The sequence below is a fragment of the Populus nigra genome, chromosome 14 (genome assembly GCF_951802175.1).
Source record: "Populus nigra chromosome 14, ddPopNigr1.1, whole genome shotgun sequence".
NCBI lineage: Eukaryota > Viridiplantae > Streptophyta > Magnoliopsida > Malpighiales > Salicaceae > Populus > Populus nigra.
Window position 1 is genome coordinate 6,915,956 of NC_084865.1, and position 17,053 is coordinate 6,933,008.

At 32.5% G+C, this 17,053-nt stretch overlaps 3 protein-coding genes across 7 annotated transcripts; 1 reads left to right on the plus strand and 2 right to left on the minus strand.

Moving 5' to 3' along the window:
- Positions 1-607: 607 nt before the first annotated feature.
- LOC133672728 (uncharacterized) lies at positions 608-2,819 on the plus strand. Of its 3 annotated transcripts, none has more exons than XM_062093237.1 (2): positions 608-972; positions 2,154-2,631. In XM_062093237.1, the coding sequence occupies exons 1-2, from the start codon at positions 810-812 to the stop codon at positions 2,312-2,314; spliced, it is 324 nt and encodes a 107-aa protein (XP_061949221.1). In that variant the 5' UTR covers positions 608-809; the 3' UTR covers positions 2,315-2,631. The 3 variants fall into 3 exon arrangements, 1 of the variants encoding a protein (XP_061949221.1); XR_009834892.1 differs by lacking the exon at positions 608-972 and adding an exon at positions 1,025-2,052 and having other exon boundaries at positions 2,154-2,819; XR_009834893.1 differs by lacking the exon at positions 608-972 and adding an exon at positions 1,025-1,198 and having other exon boundaries at positions 2,154-2,819.
- Positions 2,820-4,073: 1,254 nt separating this feature from the next.
- LOC133672292 (transcription factor MYB58-like) lies at positions 4,074-7,556 on the minus strand. The gene is made up of 3 exons (XM_062092670.1): positions 7,235-7,556; positions 5,309-5,438; positions 4,074-5,205 (listed from the first exon to the last, which is right to left on the minus strand). Exons 1-3 carry the CDS (start codon positions 7,371-7,373, stop codon positions 4,371-4,373), a joined length of 1,104 nt encoding a protein of 367 aa, XP_061948654.1. The 5' UTR covers positions 7,374-7,556; the 3' UTR covers positions 4,074-4,370.
- A 6,967-nt stretch (positions 7,557-14,523) lies between these two features.
- LOC133672543 (ubiquitin-NEDD8-like protein RUB2) lies at positions 14,524-16,714 on the minus strand. 3 transcript variants are annotated; one of them, XM_062092985.1, is made up of 3 exons: positions 16,524-16,714; positions 15,772-16,031; positions 14,524-14,962 (listed from the first exon to the last, which is right to left on the minus strand). In XM_062092985.1, exons 1-3 carry the CDS (start codon positions 16,614-16,616, stop codon positions 14,878-14,880), a joined length of 438 nt encoding a protein of 145 aa, XP_061948969.1. In that variant the 5' UTR covers positions 16,617-16,714; the 3' UTR covers positions 14,524-14,877. The 3 variants fall into 3 exon arrangements, with proteins under 3 accessions (XP_061948969.1, XP_061948968.1, XP_061948970.1); XM_062092984.1 differs by lacking the exon at positions 14,524-14,962 and adding an exon at positions 15,076-15,305 and having other exon boundaries at positions 16,524-16,708; XM_062092986.1 differs by lacking the exon at positions 14,524-14,962 and adding an exon at positions 15,170-15,318 and having other exon boundaries at positions 16,524-16,713.
- Between the last annotated feature and the right edge of the window lie 339 nt (positions 16,715-17,053).

Consider the following 17,053-nt stretch of genomic DNA (forward strand, 5'->3'; position numbering starts at 1 on the left):
TTTTTTTTTCTAAATTGAGCATTAATTGAAAGTCGGTTTTCTTTTTTGGCAGTACGATATGTTTTTTAAGTGTTTTTAAGATAAAACAAAAAACATAATCTTAACTCCCTTCATCATATTGAACCATTTGACATAACAATCGATCATTTTGTTGGTCAAAATCATCCCCAATGACAACTTTTTCTTTCTAAGTCGGAATTTGACGACCTCATTTTTCTCCTCCACAAAAAAAAGAACTAAAAAGAGAAAAATAAAATTTGATATCAAAATGTAATTTTTAAAATTTATAGGGACCGATTACTGATTAACTTAAAAAGATGAAAGACTAAAATGAATTTTGCAAACAAATTGCAAAGCTGCCATTTATTTTAGTTGTGTTTATCACTTCAGTCCTTTATCTTTTAATTGAACCCCTCACCTTAAAAAAAAACAATTAAGCTCTAAATTGAATTTAAGAGTTGTGAAAAAAAATGGAATATCAATTGAGAATTTTCAAAAAATTCATTATTGAAACTCATAATGAAATATGAGAGGCTTAACTGTGAATTCGATAATGGCAATAAAACCGCTTGCTATTTTAGTTTATACTGTAGTAATAGGCACGCAGGTAAAGATGAGGTCTCACATTCTCGAACGGGAAGCCCATACTGAAATTGGGCTTTGGGTTAGATAGAGGAGGGAGAAGGGCTATTTGGGTTTTTCTGGGCAGTAGTTTCTTTTGTTCTGGTCGACATTGATTGAGTTGAGTGGTGTGGCTAATTTTGTATGGGTGTGGCTAAGGTGGATTCTGGGTTCGTGTCTATGAGAACATGAGTAGGGAGGCTGCTTCTCTGAGAATCCAAAGAGATTTACGCATGTATCTTGCTAAGAAAGCATATAAAGATTTGTATTATTCTACTATTTTGATTGAAACAGGCATGAGTGGGATGGCTACGCTTCAGAAGGCATACAAGAGTGGCAATTATGATCCAGGTAAGATATTCTTGAGAAAACATGAAAATTACAAAAATCCCAATTGAATATTCTTTCGTCTTCTGTTTGTTTGATAAAATTTGATTTTTTACTGGTTTTTGAGTTTTTACTATACTGTTGCTGATATGTGGTTTGCAATGTGGAATCTAGCTAGGGATCTTTCTGATAACTTGCTTTGTGGAGACATTCCCTTCTCTCTATCTAAGTTGAAGCAACTTGATGCCTTGTGAGTGACTGTTTTTTTAGTTTCGTTCACTGTGCTTCAATGGGATTTTTGTGATTCTTATGGCTGCTCGGGATGAGTTACGAATGTTTTTCTTGTTTTTCCATTGGATTATGGCATGGTTTGGGCAACATCTGAGGATGGAAGCCGTATGTTCTCTTTTGTTCCATCAGATCTTGAGCTATTATGAAAAGACCATTGCATGGTTTTCCATCAGATCTTGGGCTATTATGAAAATTCCAGAAAGAGATTTGTGTTCATGGAATGTTTGATAAAATGTATGAGAGACAACTTTTCTTGGACTGCAATGATTTCTTAGAGAGACAACTCCTAATGAGGCTTTGGAGTTTTTTAGAATGATGACGAGACGTGAGAATTCCATTCCAATGTTGGTGTATTTGTTTACGGGGCTGCGCGGTTATTTAATAATTTTTTTTTATTTTAAAGTATTATTTTTAAGATATGTTTAGATTGTTTTGATTAATTTTAAAAATATTTTTTTATTATATTTTAAAATAAAAAATATTTTAAAACATAATAGCTACCATAATCCATAATCCAAGAGATAATCTAAAGGAATGGATAAGTTTCAGGGTATTATAGATGGAATTTGATTATAATTATGAATTATGAATGATAATTTTTATATTTGAAAGCTTTTCAGTTATTAAAATAAATATAATTTTTTTTTTGCGTGGTTACCTAACATATAAATCATAGAATATAAAGTATAATTTTTCAGAAAAGAAAGAAAGAAATGCTTGGGTGAAATTCCATGGGTTATCTCATCAAATATTATTCATGTAATCTCCACGCATCAATATTGGACCGCCAAATGATTTGAATGTTGCTACAATGTAAGTGGGAACCAACCCTAAGACATCTTTGTTTGAAAGTGATTGATTTAGACCCACAAACTTTCTCTTTCCATCTGATATGATAGTATATTCCTTTGCAGAAATTCCAAGGCTTGCGTTGCATTGCGTTGCGTTGCGTTGGATTCTCAAACAAGGCAGGCAGGCAGATTCCTACAAGAGGTGGTTCAAACTTGATTTCCCATCCCTGGCCGATTTAGCGGTGATGCTATTCTGTCATTGCTGCTCCTCTTTTGCTTTTTAATTAACCTTTCACCTGAAACTCTGCAGCTCTCTCCCTCCCCGCACAAATCGACAAGCTCAAATGAGACCACAGGCTCTCTCTAGGTTGGTGGTTTGGTGCACCAATATATGTGGGCTGATCTACTTGTTTTGACTTATTGTTTTGCTAGAAAAGTCCATGAAGAGTTCAAAGCTCTGCATATTCTTCCAAGCTGTGGGAACACAAGAAAATCTTGTCTTAACATGTAGAAAAGATTACCAACCCACAAAGAAACATTTGATAGCGATCACTTAATTATATAGACAATTGATGATGGGAAATTTGATTTCTCATGAAAATCTTGCTACTTTTCCTAATTCTTTTTGTGTTGATAAAAAAAACCAAGTCGGACTAAGGAAGGAGCACGGACATGAGGCTAGCATTGATCTAAGAAATGTCATTATGCCGCCTCCATGGTGACGCCGCAGAAATGTAATGAGAGAATATTTTAGCAGTGACCAGTATCTGTTAGTTCTCTGTCCTTTTATCTGACTTCTTCCTTCCTACAGTGAACTGTCCTTCTCAATACTAATATATGTGGGCTGATCTACTTGTTTTGACTTATTGTTTTGCTAGAAAAGTCCATGAAGAGTTCAAAGCTCTGCATATTCTTCCAAGCTGTGGGAACACAAGAAAATCTTGTCTTAACATGTAGAAAAGATTACCAACCCACAAAGAAACATTTGATAGCGATCACTTAATTATATAGACAATTGATGATGGGAAATTTGATTTCTCATGAAAATCTTGCTACTTTTCCTAATTCTTTTTGTGTTGATAAAAAAAACCAAGTCGGACTAAGGAAGGAGCACGGACATGAGGCTAGCATTGATCTAAGAAATGTCATTATGCCGCCTCCATGGTGACGCCGCAGAAATGTAATGAGAGAATATTTTAGCAGTGACCAGTATCTGTTAGTTCTCTGTCCTTTTATCTGACTTCTTCCTTCCTACAGTGAACTGTCCTTCTCAATACTAATTTTTGTTAACAAGGAGACTTATCTCAGTCATTTTGGAGGTTAACGTGCTGATTCCAAGAGGTTTATATTTTCTTGTGATGTTGATGTCGACGCATCCCGCCGTGTTACGCTAGTATTGACCGTGACAATCGATATATCTTAGTCTCTCATCACCTTTGTTAATATTGAATCAAAACTATCAATATTTCTTGCAATTTATTTCTATATTTCAGTAACTAATTTGAGATTTCCTCCAGAGCATTCATGTCTGTCCAGGCGGCAGACGAGCTAGTTACTGTGCGCTCCTTCATATTCCACAGCAGACTCAAAGCACAGATTTTCTTGTGTTGATATTTTCTTGTTGATCAGGCTGCTTGCTTTGCGACTTGTGTCATTTCCAATTTCATTCTGTTTTTGTCAACAAAATCTACTTCGAGGTCAAGCATGGGACTTGCTGTTGGTGGATCCATGTCTTATCCTCCCCACCATTTTTCAAGGCGTGGGGACACACAGCCATCTAATGTCTCACGAATTCTTAATAGCGGGTGAGTAAGAGATTTTACCTACCCACTGAGATGGATGTTCAAACAAAATCATTCAATTAATATACATGGCACTTCCATAAACTCTGAAGAATGTCTCTATCATTCTATCAAATATCACCTAATTTAAGGCCATGTTTGGTAAACTGGTTTTTAAGATTTCTCTGGGCCTTTCCCAGAAGGAGAGAATAAAAGCATTTTTTTTATCATAGCATAAAAATAGTACAATGCTCCCTGGAAAAAAAGAAAAGAAGAAGAAGACGAAGCATTTTTAACGATACCCAGTACACTTTTTACAGTCATAATTATAAAAGTCACAAGTAGCAACAATTTTGGCGATGCCAAAGTTACAGTTTTAAGCCAGTAAACTACCGTTATACCAATGACTATATGTCAGTAATACCAAAAACTTGTGTATTGAAAGAGAAGTCACTAGTTTCACATACTTATAATTTCTACAAACTACTGCTGCTGTTTTCAAAGACCTAAATTAACCTACTTATAGGTTCACATGACAGTTTTTTTTTTCCCTTTGTTTTCATAAAGAAGGCCACAAATGAAAATTTTCAACTGTCCCTGGATGGACTTCCGCTGGCTTCAGTGGTATGTCATGCTGAAAATTCTCAGGGACTATTGTACTCTCCGCAGCATTCTTCGATAAATTCTGGTTTTCATCTTTGCTTGCATCGAGACCAAGCTCATTCTCCAAGTAACGGAGCCACTTCTTATTTTCAACTTCTCCCATATTATATGCATCTCCAAATCTTGAGCTCTGGCCAGCTTCAACATTTTGCAGCTGAATTCCACTGGACTGGAAGGAACTTAAGCTGTCCAACATGTTCCAAAAATCGTAATCCGACTCGAATGGGATTTCGGCCACGATTTCTTCTGGTTTGTTTACCTCCTCTAGTGAATTGCGAACATTATAACGTCCTCTAAAGTTAAAAAACGAGCCCGTTTTTTCACCATCTGGCTCGGAAACATCAGCTTGACTAGAGTTGGTGATGCTGGAATTGTTACTAGAAAAAGAGGAACTTGATAATTCGTTTGGTTTCATGGCTGGTTTAAACTGATTATTAGACACTCCCCTTGGTGACGAGTCCTCTTCGTTCTCTAGGATGCGAGGCTTCTGCGTTGAGAACCCTTGATTTTTTTGTTCATCAAGTTCCATTTCCAAAGCTCCTTTTCCACTTGACATGATCGTACTAGATGAAGAGGAGGACGTTGAAGTTGAGGAGGATCCCTTTGACTCATCTCCTTCAGAATGTTCACCATCGTCTTTACATGCCAGTTTTTTCTTTAAGTGAGTATTCCACACATTCTTAATCTCATTGTCTGTTCTTCCAGGCAAATGAGATGCAATCTTTGACCACCTGCAAGATTATAATTTGTTATTACAAATACAATACTAATTAAGATATTAAACGTAAAACGCCCGTCAAGATTTATTTAGTGTTATGTGGAGAAGTAGTTTACTTGTTTCCCAAAGTTTGATGTAGCTTAATTATGGTGTCTTCTTCCACTTCGCTGAAGTTACCACGCTTAACGTCAGGTCTCAGGTAATTAATCCATCTCAATCGACAACTTTTTCCGCATCGCAGCAACCCTACAAAACGGCAAGATTTTTTTTACTTTAAAAAAAAAATGAAGTACAAAATTACTCAATGCTATATAATTCTTGGCTTCACAACGACATCATCGATTTCTCCCTTGTTCAACCACCTTGAGGTTGAAATCTTCCCTCCCTTCTAGTCCTCTACTTTTTTGTTTTTTCTACGTGTTTACATGAAATAGTAAAAGCAAACAAAGTCCAAGCTGCGTGTTAGATTGGGCATTTAGGCTCTACCTTTAGCTACGTATTCAACTTTTGTAACTCTTTCAACGAGGTGAGCATTTGTTTCCGATTTCCTTTAGGCTGAATTGGATTAATTAACAAGATTATCTTATTATAATATTTTTTAAAACAAGATTATCTTGCATCTTCGTCAACAAAATGGGAAATCTTAGCAACCTCTAGTATATTGATGTGACCATCAATTGCTGCCTGGCCTTGAATCTAAATTGGGAATATCCCAACTAGGCAAGATATGAAATATAAAGTGTGATGAGACTACAAAAGATTTTGCTAACGCAGACACCACCATTGCTGCAAAAACAAATAAATCTCACTACAAACAAATGAGTCTGGTTTTAGACATAGATATATAGAGGTAAAAGTAGCGGAAAATTATAACTGATAAATATTTGTTTCTATACATAATTTCATTATGGATTTATGCACTCCAATCGAAATATCCGTGCCAAATCTTCCATGTTTTACTAATATCTCTGCACAAAAGTGCCTCGGAAAACATGGTTCGATGGTAGGCTTTTCTTAAACATTTTCTTCAAGTTCTTCTTAGAAATTTCTCAAAACATGTATATAGGTGCAATCTAGAGGTGATTTTCTGAATCTAGAATGATATTAAAGATATTGGTATCGAGGTTGTAATGTTGGTGATCTTCCATGTAACCCAATCCATTGGAGTTGGCAATTAATGACAGATTAAATGGTAGAAGGATTCATAGTATAAAATAATAATCTCTAATATATATTGTAGGCTGGCAATGAAAATGATGTTGTGTATATATATGCATACTAAATGATTTGAATAAGCGTTTCAAAGTTGCCTTCCTATTATTGCCTGATTACTACATTAACATAGCCATCGGTCAACAAACAATAAAACGGCAAATGCCTCTCATTTCATGCCAAGTGCAAGTGGACATACATGCATCTACCTAAAAAGAAGAGGAAAAAATCGAAGAGAATAGTAATAATAATAATAAAAAAAAGAGTTAAGACAAGACAAAACTATTGCTTTAACTGTTGGATTGAAGTCCATAATCCTATAACTCAACTGGTATCCACCTCTCCCTTTTCTTAAAAAACTAAAAAAAAAAAAAAACTCCAAGCTCTTTTTATTTATGTATATATAAAAAATAAAGAAAGAAAGAAAATCACTGATGAAAAAAAAGGTAACATAATTGATTTCACTTAAAAAAAAAACCGGGGGCTAACAAGTGTTTGTGGAGACAAATATTTGAATTCTGGATTTAGAGAAGCAATCAGAGTAAAGAAACTCTGATCCCGCTGATAAAAATAATCAGTGCAAGCTAGGAAATGTTTCTCTTTCAACTCTTTAAGGCAATGAACAGCCAAATACTAGTTCTTGGAGAGTCCTTCCCTCCCCCCCTGCTAATGAATAATGAAAAGGGAATGTTGCTGAATGCATGAGAAATCAATTTGTTTGTTCAGCAAAAGGGAATGATCATGTAAGATAAACAATGAGAACGATATTTAAGAATGCATGATGAATATTTTACATGATCAAGAAGAGAGAGAGAGAGGAGATTTCTGACCAGCTTGTTTAGGAAGAGCCCTCCAGTTTTCATGCCCATGTTTCTGAATAAAAGCTATAAGCCTCAAGTCCTCAGCAGGACTCCATGGTCCTCTCTTCACTTGACTCTTATCACAACATGGTGCTCTCCCTTTTCCCATGATCTCTCTCTCTCTCTCTCTCTCTCTCTCTCTCTCCCCCTCAAGTTTGATAGCTATATGAAGAGAATCGATGGATTAATGGAGACTCTTTGCCATCACCTCTTCTCTCTTTATATAGCGGCATAATATTATACCCTGGGGACATGAACATGTCGAGATGACCTAGAGCCCACAGGATCATGATGCCATGAAATAGGATGTTATTTGGGGCAATAAATAAAAGGAGATCCAAAAAGATCACTAAATATCTATAATTCAAACATTTAGTTACTATGCGTTGTCCTGTATTAATGCAGACTATCCCACTCCAGTAACCTCACTCCTCTATACTTCACCATTTTCGGAATAGAATTTACTCCCAGTGAGAACACAATTCAATATGGGAGGCCCCATGGTTGACCAAATGGGTAAATAATCCTAGCCATCCATATGGCTGTATCGTCAACTATATCATTAATTCTGTACACACGATATTTATTTATTATTTATTATTTTTTTTTATTTTTTTTTCAACTACTTCAAATTCAATTTAACAAAATAAAGTATTATCCACAGATAAGAATTTTCTCAACTATATATATTTTCAACTTTTCTTTCCATGTTGGGCCATATGATTTTATTTTTTTTAACAACAGTGTCATCCAGGAATCATCTTTGGTAAGTTTTGTCACAGGATTTTTTGCCAATTCAAGGTGATTTAATTATAGAATATACCTAGCTGGTAATCCTATATCTGTCACCTTTTTTTTCCTGTTTTTTCAATTTTTTTTATAGAAAATTATAGTAATATAGAATAGAAAAATAAAAATAAAAAAAATAAAAATTAACTAATAATAATATTTATTTTCTTATAAACCTTATACATCAGTCTCACCGGATGTGACGAAACTTATTCTCGAGTTTAGACCTTATTTAAAAACTTTTCTCCACTATAAATATCATTTTATGCATGGATCATTCTATTATGGATATATAATATATTTGTGTTAATCATCTTTTCTTAGTTCATCATCATTGTGGATCTCATTATTAAGATTGTCAATAACAATAATTGACATAGATGAAAATATCACACTAATTCCTAGATGCATTTTTTTTCTATCAAGAAGGAACCTCCTCAGCTCCTTTTACTTAAGCTCATCTTATTCTACAATCCTTTTTAGACATGTTTATTCGTACACACACAACATCTAACTATGTACCATGAATTATTGGACTCTAATACTAATTGATGTAGACATAAATGAAGAATAACGATATTTATTACAAGTCAAAACTCGCAACTCGCAAGTACTTAATTTTATTCATTTATCAAAAAGCTATTATAATATTTTATACAAAGAAAACTAGAAAACTCTAGTAATAATGAATAGGAAAAATAAAATAGAAAAAAGCTATTCGATCTCTTTAAATAGGAAAAGAAATAATAATATAAAATAAAAAAATAAAATTAATTTAGAAAAATATTTAATGCGCGCACGCGTGTGGAGTTTTGATGCATATAAGCTAAACATAGATGAGATTTAGCTAATGATTCTAAGTTAGAGGGCACATGCTCTAAGAAGAAAAATATTGTTTTGTGCCAAGTTCCTCTTCATTTTCTAACTTGATTTCAGAAATATATATATTGCATTGATCAAGCCACACCCTTTACCACAATACAAGCAGGAATACATGATATATACTTTTCTTTCTCTTTCATTCTTTTTATTTAACAGTCACGTGACTTTACTAAATTAAATTGTTTTGGTGAGACGAAATTCACCTTTTCAATTTAATAAAATACATGTGATTCATACGAGACCGAACTATGTAATAAAAACTTTATGTTTATAATAAAGTAAATAATTGCTAATTAATGAAATAACTTGATAAGGACTTCCGAATAAGTTAGAAGAGTAATTATCATCCACTAATAGGAAATTCTATTGGTTAATTAGAAGAAAAAAGAAAAAAGAGACTTTGCATGGTTCACATTAGTACTCACATGACATCGAGGCACTAGCCATCAAATCTTGTAAGAAAAATATAATTCATTTGAAGAATTTCTCTCCACAATACAAGAAGTAAACGTCTTTTTATTATTCATTGTATTTATACATGTAGAGACCAAATCTAATTGGAGATTAACCTTTCACTTTTCTCTAGCAATTAATATAATTAATTAACAGCTCATGACATTATACATGACAGCTCCTTTCATTTATAGCATCATCATATATAATATAATATAATATAATATAATATTCTTGATTGAAAATATTGGCCCGTTACAAAGGTAATTCACCAATTTTTCTATATATACACAAGCCCTTGAATAAATATTAAGAACATCCTAGATTTTTATTATAAAATAGCCACATTAAAAAAGCGTTGGTATATATTCTACGATAAATTAAATAATAATACAAAGGAGACAAGACGTACGAAATAATAATAGTGTGTAAGATAATTAATAATAAATGTCTATGTATCTTATTCGAACAAGGATAAAACAATATAATTAAGGTATTTTGATTAGTGAAAACTTTTTAGAAAAACAACAATGATTCATAGGATGTTATTACACAAAACATTAGTTCTGTTTCATAATCCAGTTAGTTAATTACTCCATTAATTATAAAACAGCAAGTGGAGTGTTGTGAAGATTAGTCCTCTGAGATCGAGATCAAGAGCAAGTGGTCCTAGGATTTAGGTCACCAGCTCAGTTTTGTGCCTTTTGAAGATGACAAGAACATCGACACTTTCACTAATAGATTATATGCCAAACCCCTGGCCCATGCGAGCGAACCTGCTTAAAGTCCAGCAAAACAAGTCTAACCATTTGAAATTTACAATAAACATTATTAATTAAGCTAAGTCTTTTGTTAGGGAAACTAACATTAACAAGTCCTTTTACCATTTGGTACCTAATCTTGACATCTTTCTCCTGGTAAGTAGCCTCACTAACCATTGAAGACTTTTCATGACTACCAAACTAGACAAGTCCAAGATCTCATGAGACAGAAAAATCGTGAATTATTATTATTATTATTATTATTATTATTGTTATTGTATAACATATGCATGACGTGCTGCTTATATACATGTGTTCGGAGCCATGTGGCATGCCCCTTGAGCTGATATTTGACCTCTATGTTCTTGGTGGAAAATAGTGACTTTTTATTAATAGCAAACATTGTTCAATATGTCCCACGTACACACACCAGACATTTTATTTTCTAATACATGAAAGAAACATTTTTGTCCTCATTTTATTGCAAATTAAGTGTTTGCTAACCCATGCCTTAGCTAGACTTAATTTCAAATTAAATGACATCAGTCATTCCATGACATGTCTTCTCGGTATTGGTAAAAAGGAAGACCATGTTCAATCTCAACGAAATCTTGAACAAAGGTTTCATATTATGCATTATGTTTTCAAGCTGGTTTTGTGTTTGCCATGTTTTAATTTATTATTATTGTTGTCTATGATGTTGGAAAAAATAACATCATGCTGAACGGGTAAAATCTTGATGACTTTTATGGATAAATTAGCTATTTAATCCACGCTTTGTCTCGAGTTATAATTTTTTTTTCAAAATAAATCGGGTATACAGGCTGCTTTAATGTATTTTTTTACATTAATTAATTTCAAAGTGTAAATCAAAAAACCTATACAAGCATCTAATTAAACAAATCGATAACCATTTATGTAAATAAACAAAAACAATTGTTAACAATAACCAAAAGAGAAATTAAAAAAAATTGAGGTTGAAAAAAATTTAATTAGAGGGCAAATAAAAATTTCCAGGTGGAGGGTTAAATTAAATTGAAAAATCAAAAGAATGAGGGTTAAACTGGTAAATTTTTTTTTGATTGAAGGATGAAATTAAAAGAAAAAAAACATCAACAAAAAGGCCAAGGAAAAAAAATTAAAATTTTAAAAAATAAGGACTGAAATGAAAAAATAAAACATTTGAGAAATTGTAATTAAAGGACTAAATTGAACAAAACAACTTCTATAAAAGGAATAAGAAGAAAAAAAGAAATTAAAAGAATGAGAATTGAAATTAAAAACAAAACAAATAATAAATTGTAATTGAAGGACTAAATTGAAAAAAAAAACTTCTTTAAAAGAAATAAAAATGAAAGAAGAAATTAAAAGAACGAGGAATGAAGCTATAAAAGGAATAAGAACAAAATCATAAATTAAAAGAGTGAGGACTAAAACTAAAATTAAAATTTATTAGTAAGTATAATTAAAGGACTAAATTGCAAAAACAAAAAAAAACTTCTAAAAAAGAAATCAGAAATAAAAAGAATGATGATTGAAATTAACAAACTAAAAATAAAAATGATAATGGTGTACTTTAGTTGTTAAGAGAGAGAGAAAAAGGGGAGAAAACAAAAAATAATTGTTGGTGACCATCTGACCACCATCCTTCGCCACACACCACTCTATGTGGAAAAGATTATGGTTGCACATCCAGGGAGATGGTGGAAGGCTAGATTTGTCCATTGGGTAGCGTCGTTAAATGGCGTAGACACCACCCATGTGCTGGTGTGTGATCAACACATATTCCCAATTTTCTGATTTAAGTATTCAAAAGTCAATGTGAAAATACCAAAACATCCTCTATGACTCTGTTATAAACCAATGACATCTTCCCTTTTGTGGATTAACTTCAAGAATTTTATAAACCAATGACATCACCTATTTTTAAGGATTAATGCCCATTTTTTTCTAAATCAATGAAATCATTTATTTTAGGGATTAACATCAAAGCTTTTCTAAACCAAAAAAATCATTTATTTTTAGGGATTAATGTTAAAGTTTTTTAAATTGGCTATCTTTAGGGATTAAAGGCACACTTGTTTTTTTCCTTCTAAATTGACAAAATTGTCTATCTTTAAGGTTTAACATCATAATTTTTTCTAAAATATCCAATTCTTCTATTTTTAGTTATTAACATCATAATTTTTTTTCTAAATTGAGGAAATTTTATAGTTTTAGGGATTAATGTCAGAATTGTTATAAATCAATGAAATTGCATATTTTAAAGACTTAATGTCAAGTTTTGTTTTTATGAGTCTCCTACTTTTTAGGATTGACATTATTTTTAAAATAAATCATGAATAAGCTTAGAATTTAATAGCATAAATAAATTTAGAAAAATATAACAAAAATAACCTTTCATTTGAAATGATATGGTAAGAGTGATATTCCCCTTTCCTTAAACATAACTAACACAATACCTAAATATCTAGAACTAATGTATGTTTTTTAGAATTTCTAGTTTTTTTAAATTACTAGGTGGCAACTTTATTATTTTTATTTTTCGCTTTCAACATCCATTGATTCCCACACATTTCAGCAAAATGTGACAATAGTTACCAAACTCAACTCACCCCAATGGATCGACAAGGTTATCTTTTGAACTAGGTCTGGCTTGACTCGAATCAAATTTGCTTTTGAACTAACTAGAGAGTTGATTCAATTAGACTCAGATGACATGACAAAATCAAATGAGACATATTCAATGATTTTTTTTATAGAAAAATTTTGTTCTAATTTTAAAAAAATTAATATTTGTTAAAAGAAATCTTTTCTTATAAAAAATATTTAACTTAAATTAACCTGTTCAACTTATAATCTAGATATTGTATCGGATCAAGTTTTATAACTATCAAACATACAAAGTAATTAACCCATGAGGCTAAATATTGAAAGAAAAAGATTGGGCTAAATTATGAATTAACATTTCAAGAATAATCTTTTTATCTTAATGGAAAGAGCCGCAAACCTTAAAATAAAAAAGCCACACTTAGCTTATCTACAAGAACCTAGCAATTTCAACACAAGTGTGTAAAAGAGCAGCTCCATCTACACTGTATAGCGTCCCCCCCCCCCAAAAAAAAAAAAAAATTTGTATGTTCTTATTCAATCTTTTTTTTTTTTAATCTTTTAAGTTTCTTTTAACTTGGATTGGATAATGGATTGGTCAATTACACACGAAATCTTAATACATTCCAAAAAGATTGTTCTTTTTCACAATCTCCTATTATATTCATATATGAAATGGCAGTATAAAAAGCAAACTCATTTATCAGTACGTCTAGTGATTACTAGTTTAGTGGACCAAATTTTTTTAAGCATAGAAAAATATATTTATATGATGGTAATAGTTTTAAAGAAATAAAAGAAATGCAAAAACCAGGTTAAATCTTGATTGATTTGATGAGATGATAAAAAAAATAGACGAAAACAACAACAATAAAGAATTACAAAATATATTGGATCTAGTCAAATTGGATTAACAAGTGAAACTCGTCACCTTGCACATGAAATCAGTATAACTCATAGAATGGTGAAATAAAAAAATTCAATTGTAAAAAGAAAATTAAAAAAAAAATCTAAGTCAATCTGGTCAAATCTTTCAAACCCATGACCCAAAAAGTTAACAAAATCCTGATCAATAAAATATTGAGAGGTGAAAAGAAAAAATAAAGTTTCAATAAAAAAAATTAAAAAAATAGCAATCAAAAGAATAAAGATCAAATATAATACAAAATAAAACAAACTAAAATATTGAGGGATTGAAAAAAAATCAATTAAGAAAATGATGTAAAATATTAAGTGGTGTCATTGAAAAGATAATTTAATTAAAAGATTGGTTATAAACACATTCATAATTAAAAAAAATAGGGATCAAATCCGAAAGGTGAAAAAACCTAACGAGGGTTAAATAAAAAAAAAGTAAAATTTTATGGGTTATTTAAAATAAAAGAAATAGCAATAAGAAGAATTTCAACCAAATTTAAAAATAAAATAAAAATTAAAGGGATGTTTTGAAAATATAAAAAGAAAAGCTCTTAAACCATGGAGAAGTGAGGAAATAAGGAGGGAAAAAAAAACCCTAATACACCCCATGTGTTGTTTAGGAATGAGGGCGATGCTACGAGGATTAAAACATTGTCATGAAAGCTCAAGTTTGGCTGTCAAATAACACTTTAACAAGTCATTCAGAGAACACACAATAGACTTCTTCAGAATAAATAATATATTATATATGATAAAATATTAAATTGCTCATGGTGAAACTCGATAATTATATAACAGAAGTAAACTGGTTTTATAACAGCTTTGTATTAGCACACATACAATAAATAGCTCACAAATTTACAATCTCTTTAATTCCATGTCTTAGATTAAGTCATCAGTTTTGGGCTCAGCTTACAAGTTACAATCCCCTGTGAATCTTCTAACCAAGAGCAAACTAGTCGAATAACGATCTGCATTATATGGGCTCCCTATTAAACTACAAAACCATTCTACGTACCCTGAGATTACAAGTTATTTCATATACCCAACTTGCCTTCATTCTCGAAAAATACAAGTCTGCGTATGTACAGAAAACTCTTTAACTTTAAATGGTTGTAGAATTTATTTATGTTGTTTAAAGCTTCAGAATTGAATAAATGATTTCATTTCTAAGTAGGCTCAACAAAGCTGCTTTTATGTTCACTCATAATCACTTCGTCCTTGAAGACCAAAACCTTGAACAATTCCCTCATCTTTTCCCACTGACGACCGGACCTTTTCTTCCCTAATTCCCAATAAAATATGATCAGAAGCGTAAGCATGCCCACTAGTTCAAAAAGATTCAGGAGATTATGTATTAGCCTAAGCATATAATAGTAGACAGCAAACAAAACAGCGTGCAAATAAAGTCACAGTCCATAAAATTCACTGAACAATTCATGTCATATCCTCATGTTTATCCACACGTCGCAAACAAGTCTCAGCACGTAGATTTTCCTAATGATATTAGCACAGTCTAAAAACTACCGCCCCTGAGAGCAAGCACAAGATGAAGAACAGAGCCCCCCTCAATATTGTAGTCACGAGCAGTCTTGTCGTCCCCAAGCTGCTTCCCAGCATAAATAAGCCTGCAACCAGAGTCTCAATGGAAGGAATGATATAATAGTGAACCATGTCATCATTCAAGTGTAAGAAAGCAACAAGGGCCATGAAGTGAAATTGGATGATACAATTACTGAAGCAACTAACAAGGCTCCGCCTAGGATATTGATTACAGACAGTGATATTAAGTCAGGTTTGCCAGGGTTGTATTCGCTATTTAGATAAATGCAGTGACCACATTTCAAAAAACAAAATAGTTGTGGATGGTTTAGGGTAGCAAAAGAATGTAGTGGAGTCTTACAGTATGAACCAAGATAATGCAGTCATACTATAGCATCTCTTAAAATAAATACATGCAACAAGAAAGATAATAGACAAACAGATAACGAACTGCCAATTATTTAAAACATGTTCAAAGTACTTATGCAAGAGCATCCCTCCTTTCTAAGCTTGACTGTCCAGATAAAAACAGAATGAGATCACAATAGTTACCTTTGTTGCACAGGAGGAATTCCTTCCTTCTCCTCAACACGTTCCTTTATACGGTCAATTGTATCAGTAGGTTCAATGTCAATCTCAATTTCTTTTCCAGTGAGAGTCTTGACTTTGATCATAGTTCCTCCTCTAAGCCTCAAAACCAAGTGAAGTGTTGACTCCTTCTGAATGTTATAATCAGCAAGAGTCCGGCCATCTTCCAATTGCTTACCAGCGAAAATCAACCTCTGCTGGTCTGGAGGGATGCCTTCCTTGTCCTGAACCATACACATCACCAATAGTTGAGCACAAATTCATCAACTCCCGGAAAAAAAAAAACCTAAATATCCAAATCTCACAGGGAAACCATTTCGATATGGAAAAGGAGCTCCAAAAACCAAACAAAAAAATAATCAAAGATTCATGTCAAGTCATGACAAGAAAATCATGAATAAACTCGTAATAGTTCATTCCTATTGAAAATTCTGAGCTGAACTTCAATGTTACAGGCTTTCCCAAAGCTAATTTCCATTACAACCTAACTAATTTGAGACACTGTTTGCTACGAACTCCTCAATCAACAACATTCAAATATACGATTACTATTGCAAGTAAAAAAACCCTCCTTTTTCTGTATATGGAAAGACAAACCAAACCCACAACCAAATATAGTTTTTCCCAGGAAACAAATTATAATACTATATATTAAAACAAAAGGGAATCAATTAAAAATAGAGCCCCAAAAAAAAAGAAAAGAAGAAGAAGTCTACCTGAATCTTGGCTTTGACGTTGTCAATGGTGTCACTGCTCTCAACCTCAAGAGTGATGGTTTTACCAGTCAAGGTCTTAACAAAGATCTGCATCTTTCTCTGCTTTCTCTTTTCGGTTTTCTTCGTTAGAGAAAGAAAAATTGATAGATAGAAGAAAACAATGGGCTAAAATTTTGGTGATGCTTTTTATTTTTTTTTGTGGAATATTGGAGGACAGATTTTATATTGGTGGACCCCACAACTATTCCTCAATTGTGTTGGAAACAGAAGTTCCCAGATTTGTTTAATTTTTATTTATTTATTTTAAGAAATTACTTTGAACCTGCCTTCTTTTTCATTGAACATGGTTTTGAAACCGGACTGGTATGGTAGATTGACCCGGGACTCGGCTGACCTGAATCTAAGATCGGTCCGGGTCTAAGTAAAAACCCGCTGAGGAGATGGCCCGGCGAAACCTAATCGACCCAGGTAAACCCGGATGAAACCCGACCTCTTTTTTATATATACATAGCCGTGAAACGACGTCGTTT